Source organism: Coffea arabica, chromosome 4c (assembly GCF_036785885.1).
Source record: "Coffea arabica cultivar ET-39 chromosome 4c, Coffea Arabica ET-39 HiFi, whole genome shotgun sequence".
NCBI lineage: Eukaryota > Viridiplantae > Streptophyta > Magnoliopsida > Gentianales > Rubiaceae > Coffea > Coffea arabica.
The window spans coordinates 11,739,247-11,766,615 of record NC_092316.1 but is presented as its reverse complement, the minus strand read 5'-3'; the positions used below and the strand labels follow the sequence as shown (position 1 = coordinate 11,766,615).

Sequence of the window (27,369 nt, the reverse complement as noted above, 5' to 3'; positions counted from 1 at the left end):
ATGAAGCTTATGGCCAAGTGATATGAAGTGATTGTGATTTATACTTGTTATATCTTGTATTAACTTATCTACTTGTGTATGTTGGATTACTTGTTGTTGTTTGATCACCAATAGCAAGGTTGTAGTTGTTTTTACTCATTGAGAAATGGTAAAAATAATAGAATGACAAGTAGAGCTTGAAGAGTGTATTCATGAGAATAGAAATACATTCAAGTGGATGAAATCTACATTTCATGTATGCACAAAACAGATTTAGTATTTACCAAGAGATTAGGAAAAACTAATCTGTTTTAACCCATTATTATCATGAGAATGTGATTTTGGTATTGTTGGAAATGAATCCTTTGTTAAACAAGAGTAGTAACAAGTGTTAAATACATTCGTTTTAGATCTTTTGTGTTATATGTGGAATCTACATCCCTAGATCTTAATATTTAGTGAATTCTAGTCCTTTTGTGAAATTGCATTTATCTAGTTAAGAATTTGGTAGTTGAATTAACTTCTGAATTTTCTCCTCAAAGTTATTGTGAGTCTAAATAATAGAGTAAATTAGTATCTAATAATTGTTTAATTGCTCCTCGTGGGATCGACCCGATACATACCAAATATTACAATTTTAGCCTGTATACTTGCAGTAAAACGGATATAATTCGGAATTAAACTTGCACTTAAAGTAAACACCCGTCAAGTTTTTGGCGCCGTTGCCGGGGAGCGGCAATATTAGAGCCTAATCAACTCTATTAATTTAGACAGATTTATTTCTATTAGTTGAGCTGATTATATTTAATCTTATATTGTAATCAGTTTTTGACAATTGAAATTGCATAATATCTCTTATTTCTATTTGTAGTGTATGCACCGGGCGTCTCGGGAAGTTACACCTTTCGATCCAAAAATTGAGAGGACACTACATAGACAAAGGAGGCATCCACCACAGCAAGAGGAACAAGAGATTTGGCAACCTATAGAGGAAATCTCAATAGATCTACCATTTGAGGAAGAGATGGCCAAAAATGAAGCAAATAGGCGAGTTCTACGAGATTTTGCTTTACCAGGAACACCAGGATCTCAAACAAGTATAATAAGGCCAGCGGTAAATGCTAACAATTTTGAGATTAAACCATCACTTATCCAAATGGTTCAACAATCTCAATTTGGAGGTAATGCAGTAGAAGATCCTAATTCACACTTAACTACATTTTTGGAAATTTGTGATACAATTAAAATGAATGGAGTTAGTGATGATGCTATAAGGCTAAGATTGTTCCCATTTTCATTGAGAGATAAGGCCAAACTTTGGCTACACTCTCATGCTCGTAATACTTTCACCGGATGGGATGATTTATCAAGAGCATTCTTGAATAAGTATTTTCCACCAGGTAAGACTACTAAGCTAAGAATGGATATCACTAGTTTTAGCCAATTGAAAGGTGAATCATTATATGAGGCATGGGAAAGGTTTAGGGATTTGCTTCGGAAATGTCCACATCATGGACTGCCGGAGTGGTTAATCATACAAACCTTCTATAATGGTTTAGCTTTTTCCACTAAAACTATGATCAATGCAGCTGCAGGTGGAGCTTTAATGGGTAAATCACCCCAAGAAGCTCAGAATTTGATAGAAGAAATGGCTGCAAATAACTACCAATGGGCCAATGAAAGAGATAATACGAGACGTCACGCAGGTATGATCGAAATGGACACTCTCAATATGCTGAGTGCTCAAATGAATAATGTGATGAAGTTGCTAAGTAGACAAAGTGGAGTTGGTCCAAGTTCATCTAATGCACATGTAGCGTGTTGTTCTATATGTGGAGGTGAACATGATACTAATGAGTGTGTTGATTCTGAGCAGGTACAATTCGTCAATAATTACAATCGTAATGCTCAAAATAACCCCTACTCGAATACTTACAATCCAGGGTGGAGAAATCATCCAAATTTTGGATGGAAAGACCAAGGAAATCAACCAAGGCCAACCAATCCACCGGGGTTCCAATCAAGGCAACCACAAGCTGAAACTAAACTGGGTTGGGAGATTGCAGTGGAAAAACTTGCTAAGGTTACCTCGGACAGATTTGAACGAGTAGAAGGGAGACTGGATCAACTCACTACAATGTACAGGAATGTAGAGGTCCAAATTGGTCAAATTGCTAGTTCTTTGAATAATCGAAATCAAGGAGAATTACCTAACAAAACAGAGGTCAATCCTAAGGAGCATGTGCAAGCCATTACTCTTCGTAGTGGTAGACAATTAGAAGATCCTCCAGTGGTGGAAATTGAGAAAGATGAGAACGAAAAACAAGAAAAAAAGCAGAGGAACCAAGAGGCGATTGTGGAGGAAAATAGTCGGGAGAATCCAAGAGAAAAGCAACCATCATCTTTCACTACCATTCCAATACCTCCTGCGGTTCCATTTCCACAAAGATTAAAGCAAAATAAGTTTGATAAAGATTTTGAAAAATTTGTTAAACTTTTCAAACAATTGCACATTAATATTCCTTTTGCCGATGCTATTTTGCAGATTCCGTCTTATGCGAAATTTCTCAAGGAAATCATGACTAGAAAAAGAAAGTTGGAAGACTGCGAAACAATAGCATTAACGGAGGAATGTAGTGCAATTATTCAAAATAAGCTACCACCGAAGTTGAAGGATCCGGGAAGTTTTTCTATACCTTGCACCATAGGTAACGTTGATTTTTCTAAGGCATTGTGTGATCTTGGTGCTAGTGTATCATTAATACCTTTAACGGTGGCTAGACAATTGGGTTTGCATGAGTTTAAACGCACTAATATTACTTTGCAACTAGCGGATCGGTCTATTAGATATCCATTGGGAGTGTTGGAGAATGTATTGATAAAAGTTCAAAAATTTATCATTCCAGTGGATTTTGTGGTATTAGATATGGAAGAATATATATCTATGCCAATTATTCTAGGTAGACCATTTCTAGCTACTGCAGGTACTATTATTGATGTCAAAAATGACAAGATTAAGTTTCAAGTAGGTGAAGAAGAGGTAGAATTTAATTTGAATGAAATGGAAAAATACCCTTCTTTTACCGATCATGCTTATTCTATTGGCACAATTGATAAACTAACCCAAGAGATGAGTCAAGTCAACTTTGACTTAGATCCTCTTGAGTATTGTTTAATGAGTTTAGGTAAGCAAGAAGATGTTTGTGAAGAAATTGAAGAATTGGCCAAGTACTTGGATTTTCAAGCACCTTATAAAAGGGGTAATTTGTATGAAAGTCTTGGCCAAGAAAAAGGATTTTCACAACCTTCAGAAATTGAACCTCCAAAGTTAGAGCTCAAGCCACTTCCGACTCATCTAAGGTATGAATTTCTTGGAGAAAATAAAACTTTACCTGTAATTATTAGTGCTGACCTTGATGATGAACAGTGTGCAAAGTTGTTAAGAGTTCTAAGAAGGCGTAATAAGGCAATTGGATGGACAATTTCAGATATTAAAGGTATAAGTCCTTCTATATGCATGCATCGAATTTTATTGGAAAACGGTTGCAAACCAGTGGTGGAAACACAAAGAAGACTCAATCCAAACATGAAAGAGGTGGTAAGAAATGAAATTCTTAAATGGCTTGACGCAGGTATAGTTTTTCCTATTTCCGATAGTGTTTGGATTAGTCCAATTCATGTGGTACCAAAGAAAGATGGAATGACTACAATCGTGGATAAAAATGATGAATTAATTCCATCTAAACTTGTGGTAGGGTGGAGAGTGTGTATTGATTATCGTAAGTTAAATATGGTAACAAGAAAAAATCATTTTCCCTTACCATTTCTTGATCAATTATTGGAGCGAATAGCTGGATATGAATTTTACTGTTTTCTTGATGGTTTTTCAGGATATAATCAAATAACTATAGCTCCAGAGGATCAAGAAAAGACCACATTTACATGTCCTTATGGCACTTTTGCCTTTAGAAGAATGCCATTTGGTTTATGCAATGCTCCTGCAACTTTTCAACGATGCATGATGGCTATTTTTTCTGATTATATTGAGAAAATTATGGAGATATTTATGGATGATATTTCTGTGTATGGTTCATCTTTTGACCATTGTCTTCATAATTTGGAATTGATTTTGCAGAGATGTGAGGAAACAAATCTTGTACTGAATTGGGAGAAATGCCATTTTATGGTAAAAGAAGGAATTGTCCTAGGACACAAGATTTCCTCCAAAGGAATTGAGGTGGATCAAGCCAAAATAGAAGTCATTGAAAAATTGCCACCCCCAAGCAATGTCAAGGGGATAAGGAATTTTTTAGAACATGCTGGCTTTTATAGACGTTTTATTAAAGATTTTTCTAAAATAGTAAAGTCATTATATAATTTATTATGTAAAGATACCCCTTTTCAATTTGATGACAATTGTTTGGTTGCATTTGAAAGGTTGAAGAAGGAATTGATTTCAGCCCTAATTATAACTTCGCTCGATTGGTCACTACCATTTGAATTGATGTGTGATGTAAGTGATTATGCGATTGGAGCTGTTTTGGGACAAAAGAAAGAAGGACGGTTGCACGTCATTTACTATGCTAGCAAGTTGCTAAATGAGGCACAACTCAATTATGCAACTACAGAAAAAGAGCTATTGGCAGTGATATTTGCTTTGGATAAATTTAGACCTTATTTAGTAGGATCTAAAGTTATTATATATACGGACCATGCGGCTCTTAAATATTTGTTACATAAAAAAGATGCAAAACCAAGACTAATTCAGTTGATTCTTTTATTGCAGGAATTTGATGTGGAGATAAAAAACAAAAAGGGAACGGAGAATTTAGTAGCGGATCATCTATCACGCCTAGAATATATTCCAGTCAAGGATCAAGTTCCTATTCAAGAGAATTTCCCCGATGAGTTTGTCCTAGCAATTATCAATTCTCCATGGTATGCTGATATTGCTAATTTTTTGGTAAGTGGAGAGATTCCAAGGGGGTTTAATTACCATCAAAAGAAGAAATTCTTACATAATGTCAAAAGTTACTTTTGGGAGGAACCATTGCTGTATAAACATTGTGCCGATGGTATGGTACGTAGATGTATTCCCGAAAATGAGATACATAATATTTTATATCATTGTCATAACCTTAAAACAGGTGGTCATTTTAGCACTTCAAAAACTGTGGCAAAGGTATGGCAATCAGGGTTTTATTGGCCAACTATGTATCGAGATGTTCGGGAATATGTTAAAAGTTGTGATGCATGCCAAAGAACTGAAAATATATCTCGAAAGAATGAAATGCCCCTAACTACCTTCTTAGAAGTTGAATTATTTGATATATGGGGTATAGACTTTATGGAACCATTTCCAAATTCTTTTAATAAAAAGTACATCCTAGTAGCAGTGGATTATGTTTCTAAATGGGTAGAAGTAATCGCTTCACCTACTAATGACTCTAAGGTTGTACTCCGATTCCTTAAAAAGAATATTTTTTGTAGATTTGGTATACCTAAGACCATAATAAGTGATGAAGGAAAACATTTTTGTAACAAACAACTGGATTCCTTATTGTTTAAATATGGCTGTAGGCACAAGACATCACTCCCGTACCACCCTCAAGCCAATGGACAAGCGGAGCTAGCTAATCATGAGATAAAGCTCATTTTGGAGAAAACTGTGAATAAATCACGCAAGAATTGGGCTACAAAGCTAGATGACACACTATGGGCTTACCGAACGGCATTTAAGACTCCCTTAGGGATGTCGCCGTATCGTTTAGTCTATGGAAAAGCTTGTCACTTACCTGTAGAGATTGAACATAAAGTTTATTTGGCTATTAAAGCAATTAATATGGATTTTAATCTTGCAGGTGGAAGGAGATTACTTGAGCTTAGTGAATTGGAGGAACACCGGTTACATGCATACGAAAATGCCAAAATTTACAAAGAAAAGATCAAATATTGGCATGATAAGCACATTATTCCTAAACAATTTCAGGTAGGGCAAAAAGTACTTTTATTCAATTCACGCCTGAGGATATTTCCAGGAAAATTGAAGTCAAGGTGGTCTGGACCATTTGAAGTCACTCAAGTATTTCCCTATGGAGCGGTTGAAGTGGCAAATTCAAGAAATGAAAGGTTTAAGGTCAATGGACAACGATTGAAACCCTACTTGGCAGGTGAAATTGTGCCCAAAGGACTCATATGTCTTTTGGGCGACTCTTCTTCAAATTAAGAAACTGAACGTGTGAGTCGAGCGAACGACTATAAACAAAAGCGCTAATTGGGAGGCAACCCAATGTTTATGTTATATGTGTTAATTAGGTGTGATTTTGTGGTTTGAATAAGTGTTTTAGTTAATTTGTTGTTTTTGTGTTATAGGTTTGACAAATGGAAGCAAAAGTGACCAAATGAGAAGAAAAAGGCGAACTTTGATCAAGCAACTCAACCCCTTGATTTGCGTCAAAGGTATTTTTGATTCATTGAAAAGGGGTAAAATGCATGTTTATAGTGTTTTACATGTGCATACATTGGTAAGTTTGGCAAACAAATGATCTAGGATGAATTTTGAGTGATTGGGGTACCATTTGTAATTTTGTAAAAAATGAATTTCTGCTAAAATTCGCAGCATAAAACGCGCTTCCGAGTCGCGTTTGTGCAGAATCGCGTTTTCAATTCTGCACCTACAGAACAAAAAACACGCCTTGAAAACGCGACTCAAAGTCGCGTTTTTATGTAAATCGAGTTTTCAAGCCTGGATCAAGATAAAAAACGCGATACATAAAACGCGACTTGAGTCGCGTTTTGTCACTAAATCGCGTTTTCAGTGCTGCAACATTTGGGAACAAAACGCGGCTTCAGAAACGCGAGTTGAAGGGGCGTTTATACTCGCGTTTTATGTGACCGAATATAGCTTCTAGAAACGCGATTTCAGCTTCATTTCTTCCTCTTCTCCATTTTCCAGGCGCGTTTTTCCTCTTCCTTTCTACCCAACTCGTAATTCTTCATTTTTACTCCATAATCTTGCTAGAAATCATCAACCCAACACCTTTTGAGCTTCATACAACCTTTTTAACTGATTAAAATCCAAGAAAAACACCTTAAATTCAGTTTTTGAAGGATTGAAGGTTGGGGTTTTTCAACTCTAATTTCTTCAATTGGAGGTCAATTGGAGTTTGTTTCATAGGGCTTTTTGCAATTTTAGCATCACCAAACATCCTTCTACGTGGTTGAGGTAAGTTCTTCATCAAATCTTTTGATTTTAGAAAGTTATATTTTTTATCCTGAGCTATCTGACATCTTTTAATGTTGAAAATTTGATGATGTATTTGACTATTTTTGAATTTATTCATGCTTATTGAGATTGTTTAAGTATGTTTATGAGTTTAAATGTAGCAATTTGTTGGTCATTATTGCTTTATAAAATTCATAATTGCTATATTTGAAGGAAATCGGAAAATGAAGTTAGGGTGTTTTTGAGCCATTGGTGATGATTAATTATGGTTAAGGATGGTTAGTTGATGATGTTTGGGCATGTGCATTGTGTATATGGAGTAATTTGGTTGATTTAGTGAGTTAATTGGTTTAATTTTTGCTTAAACATGATTATAGCTAAAGGCTTGTTATTATTGTTAATTCTAAATAGTTATAATCATAATTGTTGTTAATTTCACTTATTGGGTTATAATTATTCAATATCTTGTTTCAATTGGTGATTTTGAACAATTTTTGGCAAAAATTATGGCTCTTCTTGATTCGGTCTTTTACATTAGTTATTGGACGAATTATCACTTGTAAGGACACTTTAGAGATTATTTGGATCATTTTCAGATATTCATTGCCAACTTGTGCATTGTGTCTAAATACATGTGGTTAATTACAATATTTTCTTTTAGGTACTATGCCAAGGGGAAGAAGAGTGGTACTTGCATCCTCTAGTAGTGAGGAGAGAGAGGTTAATGAAGAAATGGAAGTGTCTGAGGAGGAGAGTTCACCTTCTCCGCCACCGGTTAGTCGACAGCCTGGTGAGGGCAGCTCCCGTGGAGCGGGTAGATCGGTATTTGACAGTGCTAGGTTCAATACTCGCAGGAATCAAGAATGGCATGAGGAGCATGCTAACTTGGAATTCCTGTTTGAGATGCATGTCAACCCAACAGTTGAGATGATGTATAACATCTCAGAGGCTTTTGCTCAGCTAGGATGGGCTCCGATTCTCACCCTTCCAAACCATTACTACCCAGACTTGGTGCGCGAGTTTTACGCCAACATTGAAAGTAAGGCGCGCCATAGTGGAGAAATAGTTGAGTCCTGGGTGCGTGGAAGACAAATCACCTTGTCACGTCAAGATTTGCCTGCTATTTTGGGGTGTATGGATGATGGACGTCCAGTAGATCTGAAGAAGGAGTTTGTTCCCCCGAATAGGAGGTGGGATCCATCATTGGCCATGGCCAGATTTGGTCTCGAGTACCAACCTTTTCGCTCTACAAGGAAGGAGACCATATTGGCGAATGTGTTCGAACCTCGTCATCGTCTTATCATTTATATGATGGCTCACAATGTTATTCCTAAGAAGACGGGGCACACGGAGGTTCGCAAGAGCGATATCTACTTCTTGGATTACATGTTCCATAACCGGACGTCTCCATATGCTCGCATTTCGCTGCCTAACATCATCATTAGCCACATTCGGTCTACGGCGAAGCGTAAGACAACTTCTTTCAAATTATCATTTCCTCGTCTACTAACCTTAATCTTCCCACGTTTTGAGGTTCCGTTGGAAGGAATGAGGCGGGAGATTGTTCCACCACGGGTTGAGATGACTATCACTACTCTTCGTAGCCTTGGTATTGGCACGGGGGACATTCCACGCCCTGTTCAGGAGCGGAGACAGAAGGCTAGACATGGTCGCGATGGAGCTGGTCCATCAACTGCAGCACCACCTCCTCCTCCGCCATAAACCAACTGGCAGCGGCTCTTTGGTCGTTTAGATGACATCGATCATCGCTTAGCCAGAATGGATACTCGCCTGGACCACATTGAACATCATCTAGGCTTATATCCACCTCCCGTCAATGATGATGAAGATGGCGATGAAGAGGATGATTGAGGCTGCCCTTTGGCTGGCTTTTCTTTTGTTTGCTTGTTTGTTTGTTATTTTTATCTTTTGTTTGAAAAATGTTAACTTACATTCCTTATTTTGAATATTGGAACTTGTGGCAGTAACTAGTAGATCGTTGACTGTAGATGGTTGAGCGGTCGATGACTCATGATTCAAGGCTTCACTGGACCGCAGTCATCTCACTTGGGGAGTCACTTGTTCCTTTCTTTTGTTTCTTTTCTTTTCTTTCCCTACACATTGAGGACAATGTGTATTCTAAGTGTGGGGGAAGAAATGTGTGGTACTTGTGATTTTAGTTGTGTTTGGTGTTCGATATAATTCTTGTGCTTAAATTGTGTTTCTTGTGGTTGCTGGCAAGGAGTTTTAGTCCACTTTTAAGGGGAGACTCTGTCCAAATTTTTCCAAAACCTTATACATATATATGTTATTAACCATAATAAATAAATAAAATTTTGTCACTTATCCTTTTGAAATAAATATATGTGGTTTTGAAACTTCTTTTCTCATGGAATTTGGAAGTGATTTTTATGTGATTATACTTTTTACATCTAATAGGAAAGTATATCTAGTAAAGTGGAGAAAATTATGCCTACATTTTGCATATTTGATGAAAATTCTTCTTTTTATTTGATTTTATAAGATAAGAAATTAATATGGTCAATAAGTGTCATACTTTTCTCATGATTATTCTTAGTGGGAATTTTATTATATATATATGTTAAAAAAAAAAGAAAAAAAAGGGGTTATTCTACTCCAATAGTTTTTGTACTTAGTAACCGGGAGTCTTCATCTACAAATGTCGACTTTCGCGTAAACGGTACTTAAATTAAGAGTATGAAAAGCCACTTGAGTATGTGAAATGTTGAGTAACCGGGGATCTTCATCTAAAAATGTTGATTTTCGCGTCAAAAGGCATTTTTCACAACTTAAGTAATATTTAACCCTTAAAATATATACAAAAAAAAAACAAAAAAAAATTAAATAAATAAGAAGTTGATCATGAGATTAGTTAGCATCTTTATTGACTATAGGAGTTGCTTGCTTGCGAAATTGGATAAAAATAAGAAATTGAGTTGAATTGGTAAAAATTATGGTATATTTGGCCCCTCTTTGCTTGATATGATGAGTACTTGAGGTTAATTGAAAGATCACATAAGGGTTATTTACCCTGATTCAAGGAAATGGAATTGAAATACTACATATGTTTATTTTCAAATTTTTGGATCATTGATGGTTGGAATTTTATATTGGTTGAGGACAAGTAATGATTCAAGTGTGGGGGTATTTGATAAGAGTTTATTTTACGTATTTTTAAGTGTGTTTTATTAGTTAATTTTCAGTGATTATTTAGTTTTATAAATAAAATAAATAGGTTTTTGGTAAAATTATATATTTTTGGTAAAAGTGGATAATATTGCAGTTTTAGTGATTTTAATGGTAAAAACTTCATTTTTATGCAGGAATGATGATTCAATCACCAAAGGATGTTAATTGAAGTGAAAAATAGAAATTTGGTGATGAATTCAAAGTGGTAAAAAGAAAAATGAAGTGAAAAACGTTTAAGTAAGGAAATGCAAGTCAAGACAGTTTTGACACTTTTCAGTATTTCGACTATATCTGGAGCTACACTGATCGGATTGAGGTGATCTTTATACCAATTTAAAGCTAAGAAAGAGAGCTACAATTTGTATGAAGACATTAAAATCCAGTTCTACCATCTTCATGGACAAAAATGTCGGAATACAGAAGCTGCACTCTGTGGTCGGAATCTGAAACAGGGGTTTTACCAGGTTTTGGTATTTTGGTCATATCTCAGGCTAGACAACTTCGATCTGGATGATTTTTAGAGTATTGGAAAGCTAACTCAAAGGGTTACAACTTTGGTGTTTTGTACAAAAGCCAGTTCGGCCTTTATGATAGAGAAAATCGCAGATGAAGTAAGGCCAAAGTGAATACGCGAGTACACAAAACGTGACTTGTAACCGCGTTTTGTGTAGGCGCGTTTTCTGGCCGTAATTCTGCAATTTGCTCAATCAATTCTCTTATGTTCAAACTACTTTCCAGCTACAATCTGCAAGAGAATTCGGTGCACATGCCTCAGAAGACAAAAGGGCAAGAAAGGGGGCTTATTTTCAAGTCAAAAATATTGGTTTTTGACTATGCTAACAAAGTGGAGATTTGGGAATCAAAGGTTAGAATTTGACTTGGAAAAAGGGAGCCTTTGAGTAGTTTTTATGCAGAGACACTGAGGGAGGTCTGGACATCCATTCGTAGCTAGTGTCCTCACTAAAAAAACATAGTCTCTCTAGCTAGGTACTTGCAAAAGGGACAATTGAGGTTTCATCTTGTAATCATCTAAGTTGAAGACAAGGAGATTTTTGGAAGGCTTCACCATATCTTGGCTAAGACTTTCTTTACTCTTTTTGTATTTGTAAATTCATGATGATTTGCATTAATGAAGTTATGAGTGTTTCATCATTCATGAGTAGCTAATTTCCTTTATCTAGGGAGTAGATGAAGCTTATGGCCAAGTGATATGAAGTGATTGTGATTTATACTTGTTATATCTTGTATTAACTTATCTACTTGTGTATGTTGGATTACTTGTTGTTGTTTGATCACCAATAGCAAGGTTGTAGTTGTTTTTACTCATTGAGAAATGGTAAAAATAATAGAATGACAAGTAGAGCTTGAAGAGTATATTCATGAGAATAGAAATACATTCAAGTGGATGAAATCTACATTTCATGTATGCACAAAACAGATTTAGTATTTACCAAGAGATTAGGAAAAACTAATCTGTTTTAACCCATTATTATCATGAGAATGTGATTTTGGTATTGTTGGAAATGAATCCTTTGTTAAACAAGAGTAGTAACAAGTGTTAAATACATTCGTTTTAGATCTTTTGTATTATATGTGGAATCTACATCCCTAGATCTTAATATTTAGTGAATTCTAGTCCTTTTGTGAAATTGCATTTATCTAGTTAAGAATTTGGTAGTTGAATTAACTTCTGAATTTTCTCCTCAAAGTTATTGTGAGTCTAAATAATAGAGTAAATTAGTATCTAATAATTGTTTAATTGCTCCTCGTGGGATCGACCCGATACATACCCAATATTACAATTTTGGCCTGTATACTTGCAGTAAAATGGGTATAATTCGGAATTAAACTTGCACTTAAAGTAAACACCCGTCACCTAGATCTTTCTCTTTCTTCTGCAATTTGCAGAACAACTTGTATACATTTCACACTTACTTTTTTTACTCTTGTTTCACAACAAATTCCAAGTGGAATTTGGCAAAGCATCTTACACTTGAAGAAGGAATATTGAAGATTCCAATGAAGGGCATTTTTGGAACAAGAAATGAGGAAACATGTAGAAAAAAAAGCACATAATTGAAGAGAGAAAGAAGAATTGGAAAAAAAAATTGAAGACAAGAAATAGAACTTTCCTTTCTTTTCTCTCTAGCTTAGCTTAGTGATAGTTTTAGTTTAGTTTTCATTTCTATTGAAGAACTTGAAGAACTCTTGATGTATTAAAGGATTTTTTATGGCAATGAAGATGATGGAGCTTGAAGATCATGTTTCTTCATTTGAATGAGCATTTCTTCCTCTTTACTCTCTTTATTTGTCTCACTAATGCTTTGTTACATTAGAGATATGAGCTTGATTGTTAAATCGACCATGTCTAGCTAAATCTTCTTGTTTTAGGGATAGATGAAGCTATTTGTGCCTTGACTATGGTTGAATAAAGTTGATTATTGCTATATCTTGTACTTGCTAGTTTATTTGCTCATGCTTTAACACTTGTGAATGTTTGATCACCATTTACAAGTCATTTTAGTTGTTGTTAATCTATGAAAATGGCTTACAATAATGAAAAGTGAATGAATGGAACCTAAGGAGTAGACGCAATTTTTTTTTCGATTTTGAATGGAAAATACAATGATTCCAACCAAAAGACATAGGGAATTAATCAGTTATGTTCCTCTTATTTTGCTACATAAAAGCTTGGGCTTAAGTACAATCTTTGTTCCAGCAACTCATATAGCAACATGTTAATTGCACAAAATGTCAATATACCTTTGTGTTAATTGCACAACAAAAGTTACACTTCAATTAAATGTGTCTATAATACTATTTCAATAATTATACCAACACATTAGTTTATATGAGTTATATTCGATACAAAAATGGTTATAAAATAATTTCATGTTCCAGAAATACCCAGATATCTATATAAATCAAAACTTTAAATATATCAAAATGAGGGCATTTTGATAAATATACCTAAAGGCATACTGCCTTCAGTTGTACCAAAAGGTTTAAAAATACTCCACAACATTAATTCCACATTTCCAAAAAATCCCTATCCATGTAGTTGAAATTCAAATCTCTTTAACCACAACTCATTATTTTATAGTATAAAGATAAAGATATAGAACAATATATGTAATCGAAAATGATAAAGATGTCATGATTAAAGTCGCATGAATATAGGAGTGCAAATACAACTCCAAATTAATTAGATTTAGGACATACAACACTAACACCTTTGTCTCCCCTACTTAATTTCCTTACATAATGAGCCCCTTTTGATTTTTTTCTTTTGACATTCTCATATAGTTTGAAGTGAAAAAAGGAACTGATTAGAAACATATCATTTTTTATTCCCCAAGCACCAATCAAAGGTGCCTTGAAATTACATTTACTACAAAATGCTCTCCAAAGCTATCATTTTGAAATTAAATTGTAGTATATCCATCCGTCAAATTGCACATTTACTTGACGTGGCTAGTGACCTTCAATTACCTACCACCAACAATAGGCATTACATACATAACAATCTCTTTTTTCGACTATAGGCAACAAAATAGCACAATCTAGGAACGGAATCAAACAATACGTTGCAAAAGAACAATATTGTCCTCAGGAATGGCAATTGGAGCCGGTAGGGGCGAGTACCCGTGAGTACCGGCCCCACGGGAGTTATTAAGGCGGGGGATGGGGCAAGATGGGGGGTAAAATGCTCCCCCCCCGGTTAAAAAATAGGGCAAGGGACGGGGGATTGTAACCCCGCTCCATCCCTTGTCCCGTCCCCAGCTTAAATAAAAATAATATATATATTAATTATATACATAATATATTTAAGATTATTAGTTATACTAATAATTATATATTTATATTAATACAAATTATTGATTATTTAGACTAATATATTTATACTAAATTACTAATTATAATTTTTACTAATTATACATTTATTTTATTATATTCTTTTTACTAATTATATATTTATACTAAATTACTAATTAAATATTTTACTAATTATAGACTTTTTCGCCTATGGGCATCCACGGGGAAAGTGGGGTGAGGTGGGAGGAGCGGGTGACGAGGGGTAGGAGATATGTTTAGGCAACGGGGTGGGGGACCCCTCCCCCTTGCCATTCCTAGTTGTCGCCCAAATATTGGGTTTAAATTCCCAATTGTACGAAGATCCATTTATAAGAATCTGGCAGTTAAGATTGTCGTCCTTTGATTTGCAATGTAGATTGATTATTTTTTACTTGTGCATTCTTAATAAGCACTTGTACTTTTGCATAAGTGCATAGTGTTTCATAAATTGATAGTAGCAGAATGGAGTAAAAAGATGTACTTATGCACTTCATCTCTGCAGATAATGATTTGCTTTAGGTTGGGAACAAGAGACTATATACTAATATAGTGAGTGATGAAGAAAATGATTGTGGCTGGTGTCCTCTCATTAAATGTTTGAGTTGATGTTCTTATGAGGAAAAATCATTCAAAATGTCTCTCACATTTTGTAAGATAAATTTTTTTCTCTCACTTTTAAAATGTAATTTTTTGTCTCTTACAAATTCACATTGATCAAATTTGATCTCTACCTAGATTTTCAACTAGTTTTTTGTCGGAATCAACCATGCGACTTGCACGGGATAATTTTTGGAGAGTAAAATTGTCAAATCAAATTTTACATAATCCGATCCATAGTCCCTTATATTTCATAAAATGAATTTTTTCTCCCTCTATAAAATGAATTTTTTTCGTCTCTTACATTTTATAAAATAAATTTTTCATCCCTCATTGATCATGTGTACAAATAGTTTTTATTTTTTAAATTCATATATATATTTATTTGATTTCACCTGAATAATATGAATAGGATGTATACAACTCCAATTAGCATGTTCAGACGAAATTAAATAGAGATATATTAAATGTTATTCATACTGAAATCAAATAGATATATACATGAATTTTAAAAAATTTGTCAGTTTTTCATTCATGTTCATTTTTTACTCAAAAATTGAAAATAAAGAAGATATTTTATCCTGAACATTATCAAGTATTTATATCGAATTGAACATGGACAGAAAAAATAAACAAAAGAAAAGTATGACAAAAAGAAGTAAGTGATTGGCATTTTCAAATTTTAAAACAATCACAGGGAATGTAATTCAACTGTTGGTATTAAAGGTGATGAGTAGAAATTTCGGATTTAAACTACAATTTGTTAGTATGATTATAGAATTCAAATTAGGACCCATTAGTTAGATGGCCGTATGATACAACTCGTTAAATGAATTATTACCAAAAGAGAAAGGGCTACTAATAATGAATAGGTTCACATGATAAAATCAAATAGATATATACATGGTTTTAAAACAAAATTTTTAGGTTTAAACCCATGGATATATTTATTGAATAGCATGTGTACAACTATAATTAGCCTATTTAGATGAAATCAAATAGAGATATATTACATGCTATTCTTACTGTTTAGGTAAAATCAAATAAATTTATACATGTGTTTTAAAAAAAAGCTATTTATACATATGGTCGATGAAGGATAAAAAAAATTCATTTTGTAAAACGTGAGGGACGAAAAAATTTATTTTGTGAAATGTGAGAGACTATGGATCGGATTATATAAAATTTGATTTGATAATTTTGTTCCTAAAAAATGATCACCAACAAGGCACGTGGTGAGTCCCGATAAAAAAATTAGTTGGAAACTTAGGTAGAGACTAAATTTGAATAATGTGAATTTGTAAGAGATGTAAAATTACACTTTTAAAAGTGACGGCTGAAAAAAGTCATTTTATAAAATGTAAGAGTCATTTTGAATGATTTCCCTTCTTTTGATGAAGAAGTTGGGATTCTTGAAATTTACATTTGTATTTAACGTGCAATGTTGTTAATGTGATAACTGCGAACTCTCTACTTTCACTATTTTGTGTATTTTATATATGCCGAAACGTTAATGATCTCATGCGAAAAAAATTAACATTTTTTGATTTTTTTGTAGTAATATAATTAGTTTAGATTCTTGAAATCCACATAATTTTACTTGTTATCTAATATTGCATAATGACAATTATGAGCTTCTTACTTTTATTGATGATAGCTCAGTCTAATAGTTAAAATTGAGACATTTGGGACAATTGGGATTATACGTTCAGATCTCATTATGTGCAAATTTCTTCTCGTACTATTTATATATTAGTTTGTGTTCTTGCAGAATTGTAATGTCCACCGAAAATTTTGGGTTAGTTTGAGTGACAATTTGTTCATAGTATAGTTTCCTGTAATCTTACACAAAAAAAAAAAAAATGGAAAACAACACAAACTTTACTATCAATCTTTCTGTGACTTTCACAGATACCAAAAGGGTTAATTAATGCTCTAATGAAAAAGAAATTTATTATTTCCCGATTGTTTGCTACTGAGTTCGGATTCTTGAAATTGACATTTAGTATATAACAATGAGTACTATGTGCTCTTAACCACAGGAAATAGGCTCAATAGGTGACAAATTTCATGTTGTCCTGGCTGGATTAATGAAAAGCTAAAAGGGTATAAATTATTTCTTTTCTTCCTCTTTTTTTTTTTTTTTTTTTTTTTTGCTTCCTTACTTGCTCAATTAAAGACACCATCCATGTCGTTTACAATCATAATTTTAATCCTAATTATAATAGAGGAATTAATCAGAGACATTATAATTTCATTTCTCATATGCAAATCAAGGCTGTCTTGAATACATATTCATCATACAAACCAAATAGTCTCTAAAGCAATCGATCTGAACGAAAAAAGAAGCGCTCCCAATTGCCAGTTTTCTGATTATATCCGAGCAAGGAGTGATCTTGGAGTATCGCCCATGAGCACTCTGACTGACACCTATAGCGGTCTCTTCTATCATCATAGGCGTCAAAATGGTACCATACAGGATCAGGATCCATCAGCACAGCACAATAGAACAATGTTGTGCCCCAAATATTGGGTTGAAATGACCAACTATATTCAGTTCCATTTTCCATATTGTGGTAGCCAAGATCATCATCCTTGGATTTGCAATGAAGGTTGATGTTTTGTCCATGCCTGTTCTGGATATGCACATGTACATTTGCACTGCTTCGTAATATCGCGAATGTTGATAGTAGTAAAACAATGCAATAAAACGATGCGCTGATATACTTCATCACTGCAAGTAACGATCTACTTCAAGTCGGCAAGAAGAGAAAATTTGTGTTCTTCAACAAAAGATATGGATATATATGAGTTCTTTGTGGTCTCATTTTATAGACAAGTTTTTTGGCTTTTATGGAAGGATAGTAATTGCGAAGAACCATGGATGACGCATTTGGAGTAAAACCTATTTGAAAGAGGAAATGCATACAATTTGCAATTAATACGAGACTTAATTTTCTTTTGATAGGTGGTGTAGCTAGGACTTTAGATGAAGATAACATGTGAGCAATACATTGACTGTGAAACATTGTGGCTAGCTGCCTCTGTTTCAATCTTTTATGTCTTCCACATATATGTATGTATGTATATATATAGGCCTAATACTTATCACAAATTATCATCTTCTGATTCTTTATTACGTTGGTTTGGATTCTTGAAATTCACATTTCCTATTAAGAAAATTTCTTATCGGTACCAACTCGTTATTACATCTAAATTATACCCAATTCAATATTTAAATCTGCAGTCACTTTTGTTAACATTCTAGTACTTAGGACTGGTTTTGAATGCTCTCTGATTTCTAAAAGCTAATTTAATGGAGTTGATTAATGAAATTAGATTTTTCAAAATAACTCATATGTTCTGATTTGCTGTTAAACAAGCTATTTGATTGCCTGCACAGGTGTTCTCAAAATTTTAAGAATTCAAAAATCAATGCTCTTTAAATTTGACGGTTAGTGAATAAAGGAAATTTTGAAGAATTCTAAAATCAATGCTCTTTAAGTTTGATGTTCTGCGTAGATAAGCAAAAATGACGATTTGCATAGTAAAATGTGACAGATGAAGTAATACTTATTAGTCAACTACAGCACATGGTTTGATGTTACGAATTCCACAAAATTAATAATTATAAATCTACTAGAGTCTTCATAATTATAAATTTCTGTCACATTAATAGATTCTTACTCTCCAATTTAAACGGTGCATTATCTTTAGCTGAATAGGGTATGTACGTAATCACTTAATAATACATGGAGCTAGCTAGAAACTTGTAGATTAGCATAAAGAAGAAATTTTGTATAAGGAATTAGGCACTAAATAATTACACATGAGAAAAAAAAAATCTAATCTATAGTATATTCATAGTGCCTGATCCTTGTATCAAAAGAAAAACTTGAAATACATTCATAGTCGGAAACAATATGGACTAAAAATATTATTTTCAAATAAAATATGCAAGGAAATAATACTCCTTTTTTAGTTGCTTCCCACTTGTGGGAGGTAGGGTATGTCCACCTTCATCAAAAAAATTTATATTATTCAATTAAATTTCTAGAGTGACGTCCCTCCTTCTTGTACGGAAATTTTCAATTAAAACAAATAATCCACAAACTCCAAAAAATAGCAAAAACAGGTGGTCACAAGATGTAATCGAACCGAGTTACTCGCGAGTAGTTTGGCAAAGAACTCGACTCGCACTCGGAGCCAAGTGTGAGTCCCAAGTGTGAGTCAAGCTCAGGTGTCTCAATAGTACTTCGATTCGAGTCTGAGTATTATCTTTTAGGGTTGAAGGCTCATCGACCCTTATCGAGCACCAAATAATTAATTAAAATTATATATTTAATTATTAAATTTTTACTCTTTTAAGTTTGGGAGTTGTATAAATTACCAGAATATTGGCTATGACTTTAAAATATTTATAGGTCCTATAATCATTTTGAATCGAAAAAACAATTTGATAAGTAAAAATTAAAATTGTGCATTTCTGGAATTGGATAAGGACCTCAGATTCAAGAATTTGACTTGAGTTTGATCATACTCGCAAGAAAATCGAGTATAATCGAGTCGATCTTGATTTTTTAAACAATTCTTTGAGCTCGAATTCGATTTCCATTTCTACTGCTCGCTCGATTTTGAGCAGTGCCTCCCTAGTGTCGAGTCGAGCTCAAGTACCACGAGTATCCAGACTCGATTTGGTTACATCTCTAGTCACAAGAATGGAGTGGCAGCACTTGAGGTTGGAGAATGGGGAAAATTTTAAATATTTACATTAAATGTCAAATTGTCAATATCACTATTTGACTATTTCAACTTCTCTTCATACAAACCCAAGAAGATGAAATATTACAATCCCAAGTCTTATTGAAAGAGTTCTTGATGTTGTTCCTTTAGAACTTGATATGTCCGATCAACCTGCAAAACAAAAGTTAAAGAAAGAGAAGTAAAGTAATTTTAGTTAGGTGAGGCGCGGACTAAATCGCTCTCTTAAGACGATTCGCGCCCCTCTCAGGATTAGACCCGGTGTAGAAGGTTGATGGCACGTCGCCTCTGGGATACAACAGCCCAGCCTATGCTGTTGCTTCTACTAAATCTACACAATTTAGAGAAGTTAAAACTCTTCTCAACACCTAACTAATGCCCAATAGAAGTGAGAGGAAGATAGTTTTTTGAGATAGCAAGAAAAGTGTATCAAACTTGGTTGATAGTGGCCTCTATTTATAGGCTAAAATTTTAGGAGTATTAGAATACCACCATTAAATGGAATAAATGTATCATATTTTTCAGTTACAAAATTTGAAAAGGTCTAGGTCATTGTATAATAGTCAAAATTTAATAAATCAATTCTTAAAACCTAATCATTACATAGGTTACAAAAACAAGATATAAATCTCATAAGTTACATTTTTAATGGTGATCTTGTAACTGAAAATTCATTTCAAAATTTGTAACTCATTGCATTTGAATTCAAAATAAGCATGTGAATGAATTCAAAATAATAATGATATTTTTATTAAAATATCCAACACTTGAACGTGGCATCTTTCCATCAGCTGTGTGTGTTTTTGTTCTTGACACCTATATATGAAGTAGGATCCTTGAATCTCAGGGTAAATTAACTGACAAAAGTCCCCAAAAGTGGGGAAAATATATAATGGAAAGCAACTGATATATGGTGGGTGTGAGCTGCTATTCTCTCCCCTTAATATATGCATGTTGTCCTTCTACCAACGTTATTAATCTAACGCAAAAAAAAAAAAAATGGAGATAACTTGTTTCACGTGTAAATGGAGATAACTTGTTTCACGTGTAAATGGGGTCAACAATCTTTGAGACCGGCATTAGATACAAACTTTGAGAGTTGCGAGGGTGAAATTTGTATGTGCTAACTCTTAGGAGGGTGAGTTGTAATAAAAAATAACTTTTTTATGGGGTAAATTATAATTCTTGTAAGAGCCTAATTTAAATTTGTATTCCTTTACATTCACTATTGTGACAGAAAGAATAGGGAAGGGGCTCCTGTAATTGCAGTTGGTCCATACAATTAATAGTTTAAATATGGTGAATTTGAAATTGAATGGATGGAGTAATGATGAGGCATATTTATTAACAAGTGAAAAGATTATTACATTTTCATATTTTGTTGCTTTAGTGTCTAAATTATAGGATATAATTGGTATCTGTAATTGCAAAAACTCGAATTCATAGAAGGGGAGCATAAGGTAAAATTTTTCTACCATGCATGTTTGAATTCCATCTTGCCATGAACCAAATTACTCCTACACCTTTTTTTTGTTTTGAAGGAATTAATCCAACACTTTTGATTCACAATCTGTCCCTTAATTCAAGGAGAACTTTAGTTAAACATAGACCTTTACTCAAGCCTCGAAGGTGCCTCTACTTTATATACTTTTTGGAATTAGTAAGAAGCAAGATTTTCTTGAATGTCCCAAGCTTTGTACAGTTGATCATCTCTTGGATATACTTTTTCCTTTTTTTGGATGATTCTCATGCCAGGGCCGACAACCAAATCATGAAAGATATTGAAAAATACAGTGCTACAAGATAAAGCGATTGTATATCTTACCAGATATAAAAGTACCAAGCTCAAGTTACCATAGCAATTGTGGTCCGGTTATTGCAGTAATTTTCATCAATTTGAGGGGCCTTTTATTACGGTGGTGCCAATAACTATTGTTCAGTGGGTGCTCCTAGTGGGGTTTATTGAATCGGGTGCATGTTAGTGGGTGCTGTTGTTGGTGACTGTGTGGCGCTATATTGTATACTGTGCGTTCGGTCATTATTGAGCTGGCTGTAGGAAATATGTTCATTCTCTTAGTGGATGTTGGCTTGTATCCATGTAACATTTTAGTTGCTTTTGTTGTTTCCTTTTGCTCTGCTTCGTTCCTGCTCAGACTTTGGATCATTTGGAACCTTACTGCAAGCGATAGGGATTTTCTTGCATCGTTAATTTCTTCTGACATAATAGGAAGCTCCCTTTAAAGATTCACAAAAAGTAATAGATCACAGTTAGAATGCTCCAAACTTAGGCTCAATATCAGATAAAGTACATTCAGATTATGTGTCTTTGGAAGATCTTGTTCCATTAGCAATGGGTAATTTTGAAGCTCTCTCCATTGAAGGGTTGAGGATTCAATGTGGCTAGTCAGATGTAGAAGCACCTTCAAGCATTAGGCCCCAGTTTACTAAGAACTGGACCTCCGTGAGCCAGAATGTTAAACTAGGTGGGGTTATGGGATCTTTGGGATCCACTCCATTGCAACTTTTGGATGTCAAAGGGGATGATGGTATTGCTGAGTTAATCAAACTCTCTATCTCCTTGGATGAATGGATCAGGTTAGATACAGTAGATATTGATTATGAGAATGAAGTTGATGGAGAGAAATTGAAAATCTTAGGGCGTTTTTGGTCTTATACGGTTGAGATTTATTTTCTTTTTCTAGGCCAAACTATCCTCTGAGATCAACTATAGATTTTCTTCTGAAAAGAGGAATAGCCTAAGTGATTTGGTTTATTCGAACGTCTATTAACATATTGTAGTCACATACTCTCCACTATTTAAATATCTTCTTCTTGTTTTGTTGGTAAAAAAGGAAAAGGAGAAACTAATATCCTGTTTGGATTATTATTTTTTGAAAATTTTATAGAAAAATATATTATAGCGAGTTAATAAATATAAGATAAAAAGTTGATTGAAATGGTGTTTATAAAAAATGCAAAAAATTTTTTTTAGAAAAAATGACAATCCAAAATGTATTTTCTTGGGCACATACTATTATACTAATTCAATTGGTCCTACTAACTTTATTCTAACCGCCCAAATGACCATCAATCTCACACGGCAGCGCTGGCTTAGCTACTAGAAGGCCCTATGGCCTTGAAAGCAAATCTCTCTGTAGCCAACTTGTTGGTTGTTCCACAAATCACTATACCACAACCATACCTTCAGAAATTATTTTTTCGTACTTGATCACATACCTCTAGATTCGATTTCCCCCCACAAATGTCTATATAAACCCCTCTCCAGTCTTGCATTGATCACAACATTTCATTCCAAAGAATTTAAATAGCTCCTTTCTTTTCTACTTTTCTACTTATATGCTCAAAACCAGTTTCTGGATTCCTTAACAGTTATGGCTCCTAGCTTGGGCAAAGGTGCCCCTGAAGTAATAGGGGTTGGTGATGATAAAAAACCGTTGTCAATCACTCTTGAAGGGACACAATTTCTAGCCAATGGTCATCCAATTCTAACTGAAGTCCCTGCCAACATTGTTGCCACACCATCTCCGCTTTTCTTTAACCAGAAAAAAATGGTCCGCAGTTTTATTGGATTTGATGCTATAGAACCAAAAAGCCACCATGTGGTCCCTCTTGGTAAGCTCAAGAACATAAGATTCATGAGCATATTTAGATTTAAAGTCTGGTGGACCACTCATTGGGTTGGAAATTCTGGTAAGGATGTCGAACATGAGACACAAATGATGATTCTTGATAAATCAGACAATGGCCGCCCCTATGTTCTTCTCCTTCCAATTCTTGAAGGACCCTTTAGAGCTTCATTGCAGCCTGGCATGGAGGATTACTTGGATATTTCCTTGGAGAGTGGATCAAACAAAGTTTGCTGATCGCGTTTTTGCAGTTGTCTGTACACGCACGTTGGAGATGATCCATTTTATCTAGTAAGGAAGGCAATGAAGGTGATCAAGGTCCGTCTAGGGACCTTTAAGCTTCTTGAGGAGAAGCGTCCACCAGGCTATGTTTTCAGAACCGGACCGGATATCGACTCGGCCGAGGTCAGGGGTCAGGGGTCAATGGGTTCGACCGGGGGTCGATAGGGGTCGAACCGGATGACGTCATAAATAAAAATTATTTAAAAATTAAATTATTGTATATAAAATATCCAATAACATATTGATATTAATAAATGTATATTCATATATATTTGATGTTTCAAATATATTTAACAAGAAAATACAAAGAAATTAGAACAATCAAGTAACAATTTATATTATTTAATAAACATTAACAAGTTTAGAATTAAAATTATGGATTTAATTGAAAAATAACATCAAATTTTAGGACAATATTTATAAAATATGAAATATTTGAGGTATATTAATAAGTTTTCACAATTTAGGGGGCCAAAACATAATATTAAAAAAATTTGAACTTTTTTTACAAAAGCTCCTGTTGGACCGGTTTTTCCGGTTTTGTACCGGTCAAACTCGGTTTTTGACCGGAGTGACCGGGTCTTGAATCTCCCGGTTCTGATGACCAACTCGGACCGGACACTTGGTCGGTTCCCGGTTCAACCGGTCGGACCGGCCGGTCCGGTCCGAGTTTGAAAACACAGCCACCAGGTATAGTTGATAAATTTGGTTGGTGCACTTGGGATGCCTTTTATCTTAAGGTAACCCCTAAAGGGGTTAGGGAAGGGGTAAAAACCCTAGTGGAGGGTGGGTTCCCTCCAGGAATGGTCCTAATAGATGATGGATGGCAATCCATTTGTCATGATGATGATGGTGTTAATGACCAAAAAGGCATGAATAGGACTTCAGCTGGTGAACAAATGCCTTGTAGGTTAGTAAAATTTGAAGAAAATTACAAATTTAGAGACTATACAAGTTCTAGGGTACCCTATGATAAGGGCATGGGTGCATTTATTAGTGATCTTAAGGAGGACTTTAGGAGTGTAGAGCATGTTTATGTTTGGCATGCATTGTTTTGATACTGGGATGGGATTAGACCTAATGTCCCAAACATGCCTGAGTCTAGGGTCATTAGTCCTAAACTGTCACGGGGATTGCAGATGACAATGGAAGATTTGGCTGTGGACAAAATTGTCAACAATGGAGTTGGACTGGTCCCACCAGAAGAAGTTCGGGCGATGTATGAAGGATTGCATTCACATATTGGATCTGCTGGCATTGATGGGGTCAAGGTGGATGTTATACAAATAAGTTATCAAACTTTTAAATTGCTAATTTATTGCTCAAAAGAAAAAAAATATAATGCCTTTATTCCATTTTTATCCTTTTGGATCATAGTGGTCTACTACATATATTTACAGGGATGTTTATAATTGGCTGGCTTATAATCTTCTTGCATGGATTACTATCTTTAGGTCTTCTAATATGACATGTTGTTGATAATGTAGAGGGCATCGACTGTAATTGATAATAATATTATTGGCTCACCCTGTTATGTAGAGTAAACGATTGCTCTTTTCCAAATCAGGTTTAATAGGAAAATGAAAGGAAAACGAGACTTAGACCCCATGTAAAGACAAAATGGAAGAAGTAGAAAGATGTAGTAAAAATGGAAGAAGAATACTTCAAAGGAGCAAATTAATTTATTCAACAATGGAAAGAAATTGAAAGATATGTATCATTGAGTTTTGCTATATACAGACAAATTAAGTGCTAGTATTTTTAGGAGCTTGGGGGACATAGATCCTTTGTATATGTCAACATGGCTTGTAAAACAACGGACTTAATAGCAAATTAAGATTAATATAGTATTAAAACTACAGAAACATTCTATTGGTTTCGAGTTGAGCTTGCTAAAGCTTACTATAAAGCCTTAAAAGCTTCAGTGAGAAAGCAATTTAAAGCTTTAGGAGCACTGCAATGATATCTTTTATCTTGGAACAGAGGCCATAGCTCTTGGACGTGTTGGTAAGCTAACCTGAATAATATATTATTCTCACATTTAGTTATGCTTTTCTATTTAGCCAAATTAATAAATTAGAGAATGCCAATTAAGGACAATGGACTATATATACTAATTTGGTTCGTGATGAAGAAAAATCATTATGGCTAGCTGCCACTCACTAAATGTTTGAGTTTATATTCTTGCGACGTGAAAATTTATAGTTTTAGATTGTTGGTTACCTAGTCTAAACTCTTGGAATATACATTAGTAGTTATTGTGGATGTTGTCGATGTAACAATTATGAACTTTTGCACTTTCACTCTTCTTTTTCCATTACACCAAATGTGTGATGCTCTTATGTCAGAGAAATTGATATTTTGTGGCTAGTTAGCAGTCATTAAATGTTTGAGTTAATATTCTTGTGACGTGAAATTTATACTTTGAGATTGTTTGTTACTTATCTGGCTCTTAGAATTCGCATTTCTATTTAATGTGTGATGTTGTGGACTTGGTAACTATCAACTTTTGTACTTTCACTCTTTTCTTTTTCCATTATGCCAAAGTGTAATGTTCTTATGTCAAAGAAATTAACATTCTGTGATATTTGTTAGTAATTAGTTTGGACTCCTAAAATTTACATCTTTCACTTGATTTTTAGTATTGTCACAGTTAGGGTTGCACATGATTCGAGTTATTAGCAAATCAATCGTGAGCAGTTTGAGTCAAAACTCAACTCACGATCAATTAACATCGAATTCGAGTTGAACTCGAACTGACCAAGTCGAGCTCAAGTTCGAGTTCAAACTCAAACTTAAAATTACTAAACTCGTTAACTTACGAGTCGGCTCGATATATATATATATATATATATATATATATATATATATATATATATATATATTATTTTTTATTTTAATAGAGAAATTTCATATATGTCCATAATATTTTATTACTTGTTAAGAAAAATTATTAAAAAAATAAAATAATTATTTTTTATTTTTTTAACTTGAGCTCGAGCTTTACATTGAGAGCTCGCCGAGTTCAAACTCGAGTTCGAATTTGATAAAATTAAATTGAAATTCGGTTTAACTCGATTCAAATCTTACAATGTGTGAGCTTCTTCTCCTACTATTTAGGGGTTAGTTTGTGGGATGATTTGTTAGTAGTATTCCTGCCTGTGTGGGTTGCTTTTAATGTCTTTCATATACATAAATCCTTACGATCAATCTTTTCTGTGACTTCTACAGATGCCAAAAAATTTCATGCTTTTACGAGAGAGAAATATTTACACTTTGATCGTTTGCTCTTTAGTTTAGATCCTTAAAATTCACTCTTTGAATTTGACAATGACAGTTATGAACTTCTCATTTTTTACCAATGAATTTGCTTTAAACCACAAAGAATATAGTAAATGATAAATTTTATGGTGTCCTAGCAGGACTAGTGAATAAAGTAAAAGGGTGTAATATTTTTCTTTACACTTTTTCCTCCTCAATATCTCAAATAATTAAAGACACCATCCCCATGTTGACAATCATTTTTATATTCTTACCATTATCCAAAGTATAATAGAAGAATTAATTAGAAACATTATTAATTTGTTTCTCATATGCACTTTAAATTTGTCTTGAATAGGTATTCATCATACAAACCAAATGGTCTTTAAAGCAATCTATGTGAACTAATATATAAGTGCTCCCAATAGCCACTGTGCTGATTTTATTCGAATAAGTAGTGATGTTCGAGTATCATCCTTGAGCTCTGCAACTTGCATTTATAATACTCCTTGCTTTCATCATAGGCATCAAAATGGAACCATATTGGATCGA

The 27,369-nt window shown here is 34.1% G+C and overlaps 1 protein-coding gene, 1 non-coding gene and 1 pseudogene across 2 annotated transcripts; 1 reads left to right on the top strand and 2 right to left on the bottom strand.

Annotated features, from left to right (window-relative positions):
• Positions 1–1,390: 1,390 nt before the first annotated feature.
• On the bottom strand, positions 1,391–1,497 carry LOC113740483 (small nucleolar RNA R71). Its single transcript, XR_003460479.2, has one exon. It is a non-coding gene; the product is annotated as a small nucleolar RNA R71 (small nucleolar RNA).
• A 15,687-nt stretch (positions 1,498–17,184) lies between these two features.
• Positions 17,185–17,598, bottom strand: LOC113738984 (self-incompatibility protein S1-like). The gene has a single exon (XM_027266240.1). The coding sequence runs from the start codon at positions 17,596–17,598 to the stop codon at positions 17,185–17,187; it is 414 nt and encodes a 137-aa protein (XP_027122041.1).
• Positions 17,599–23,019: 5,421 nt separating this feature from the next.
• Positions 23,020–25,577, top strand: LOC113738983 (galactinol--sucrose galactosyltransferase-like; annotated as a pseudogene).
• Positions 25,578–27,369: the final 1,792 nt, after the last annotated feature.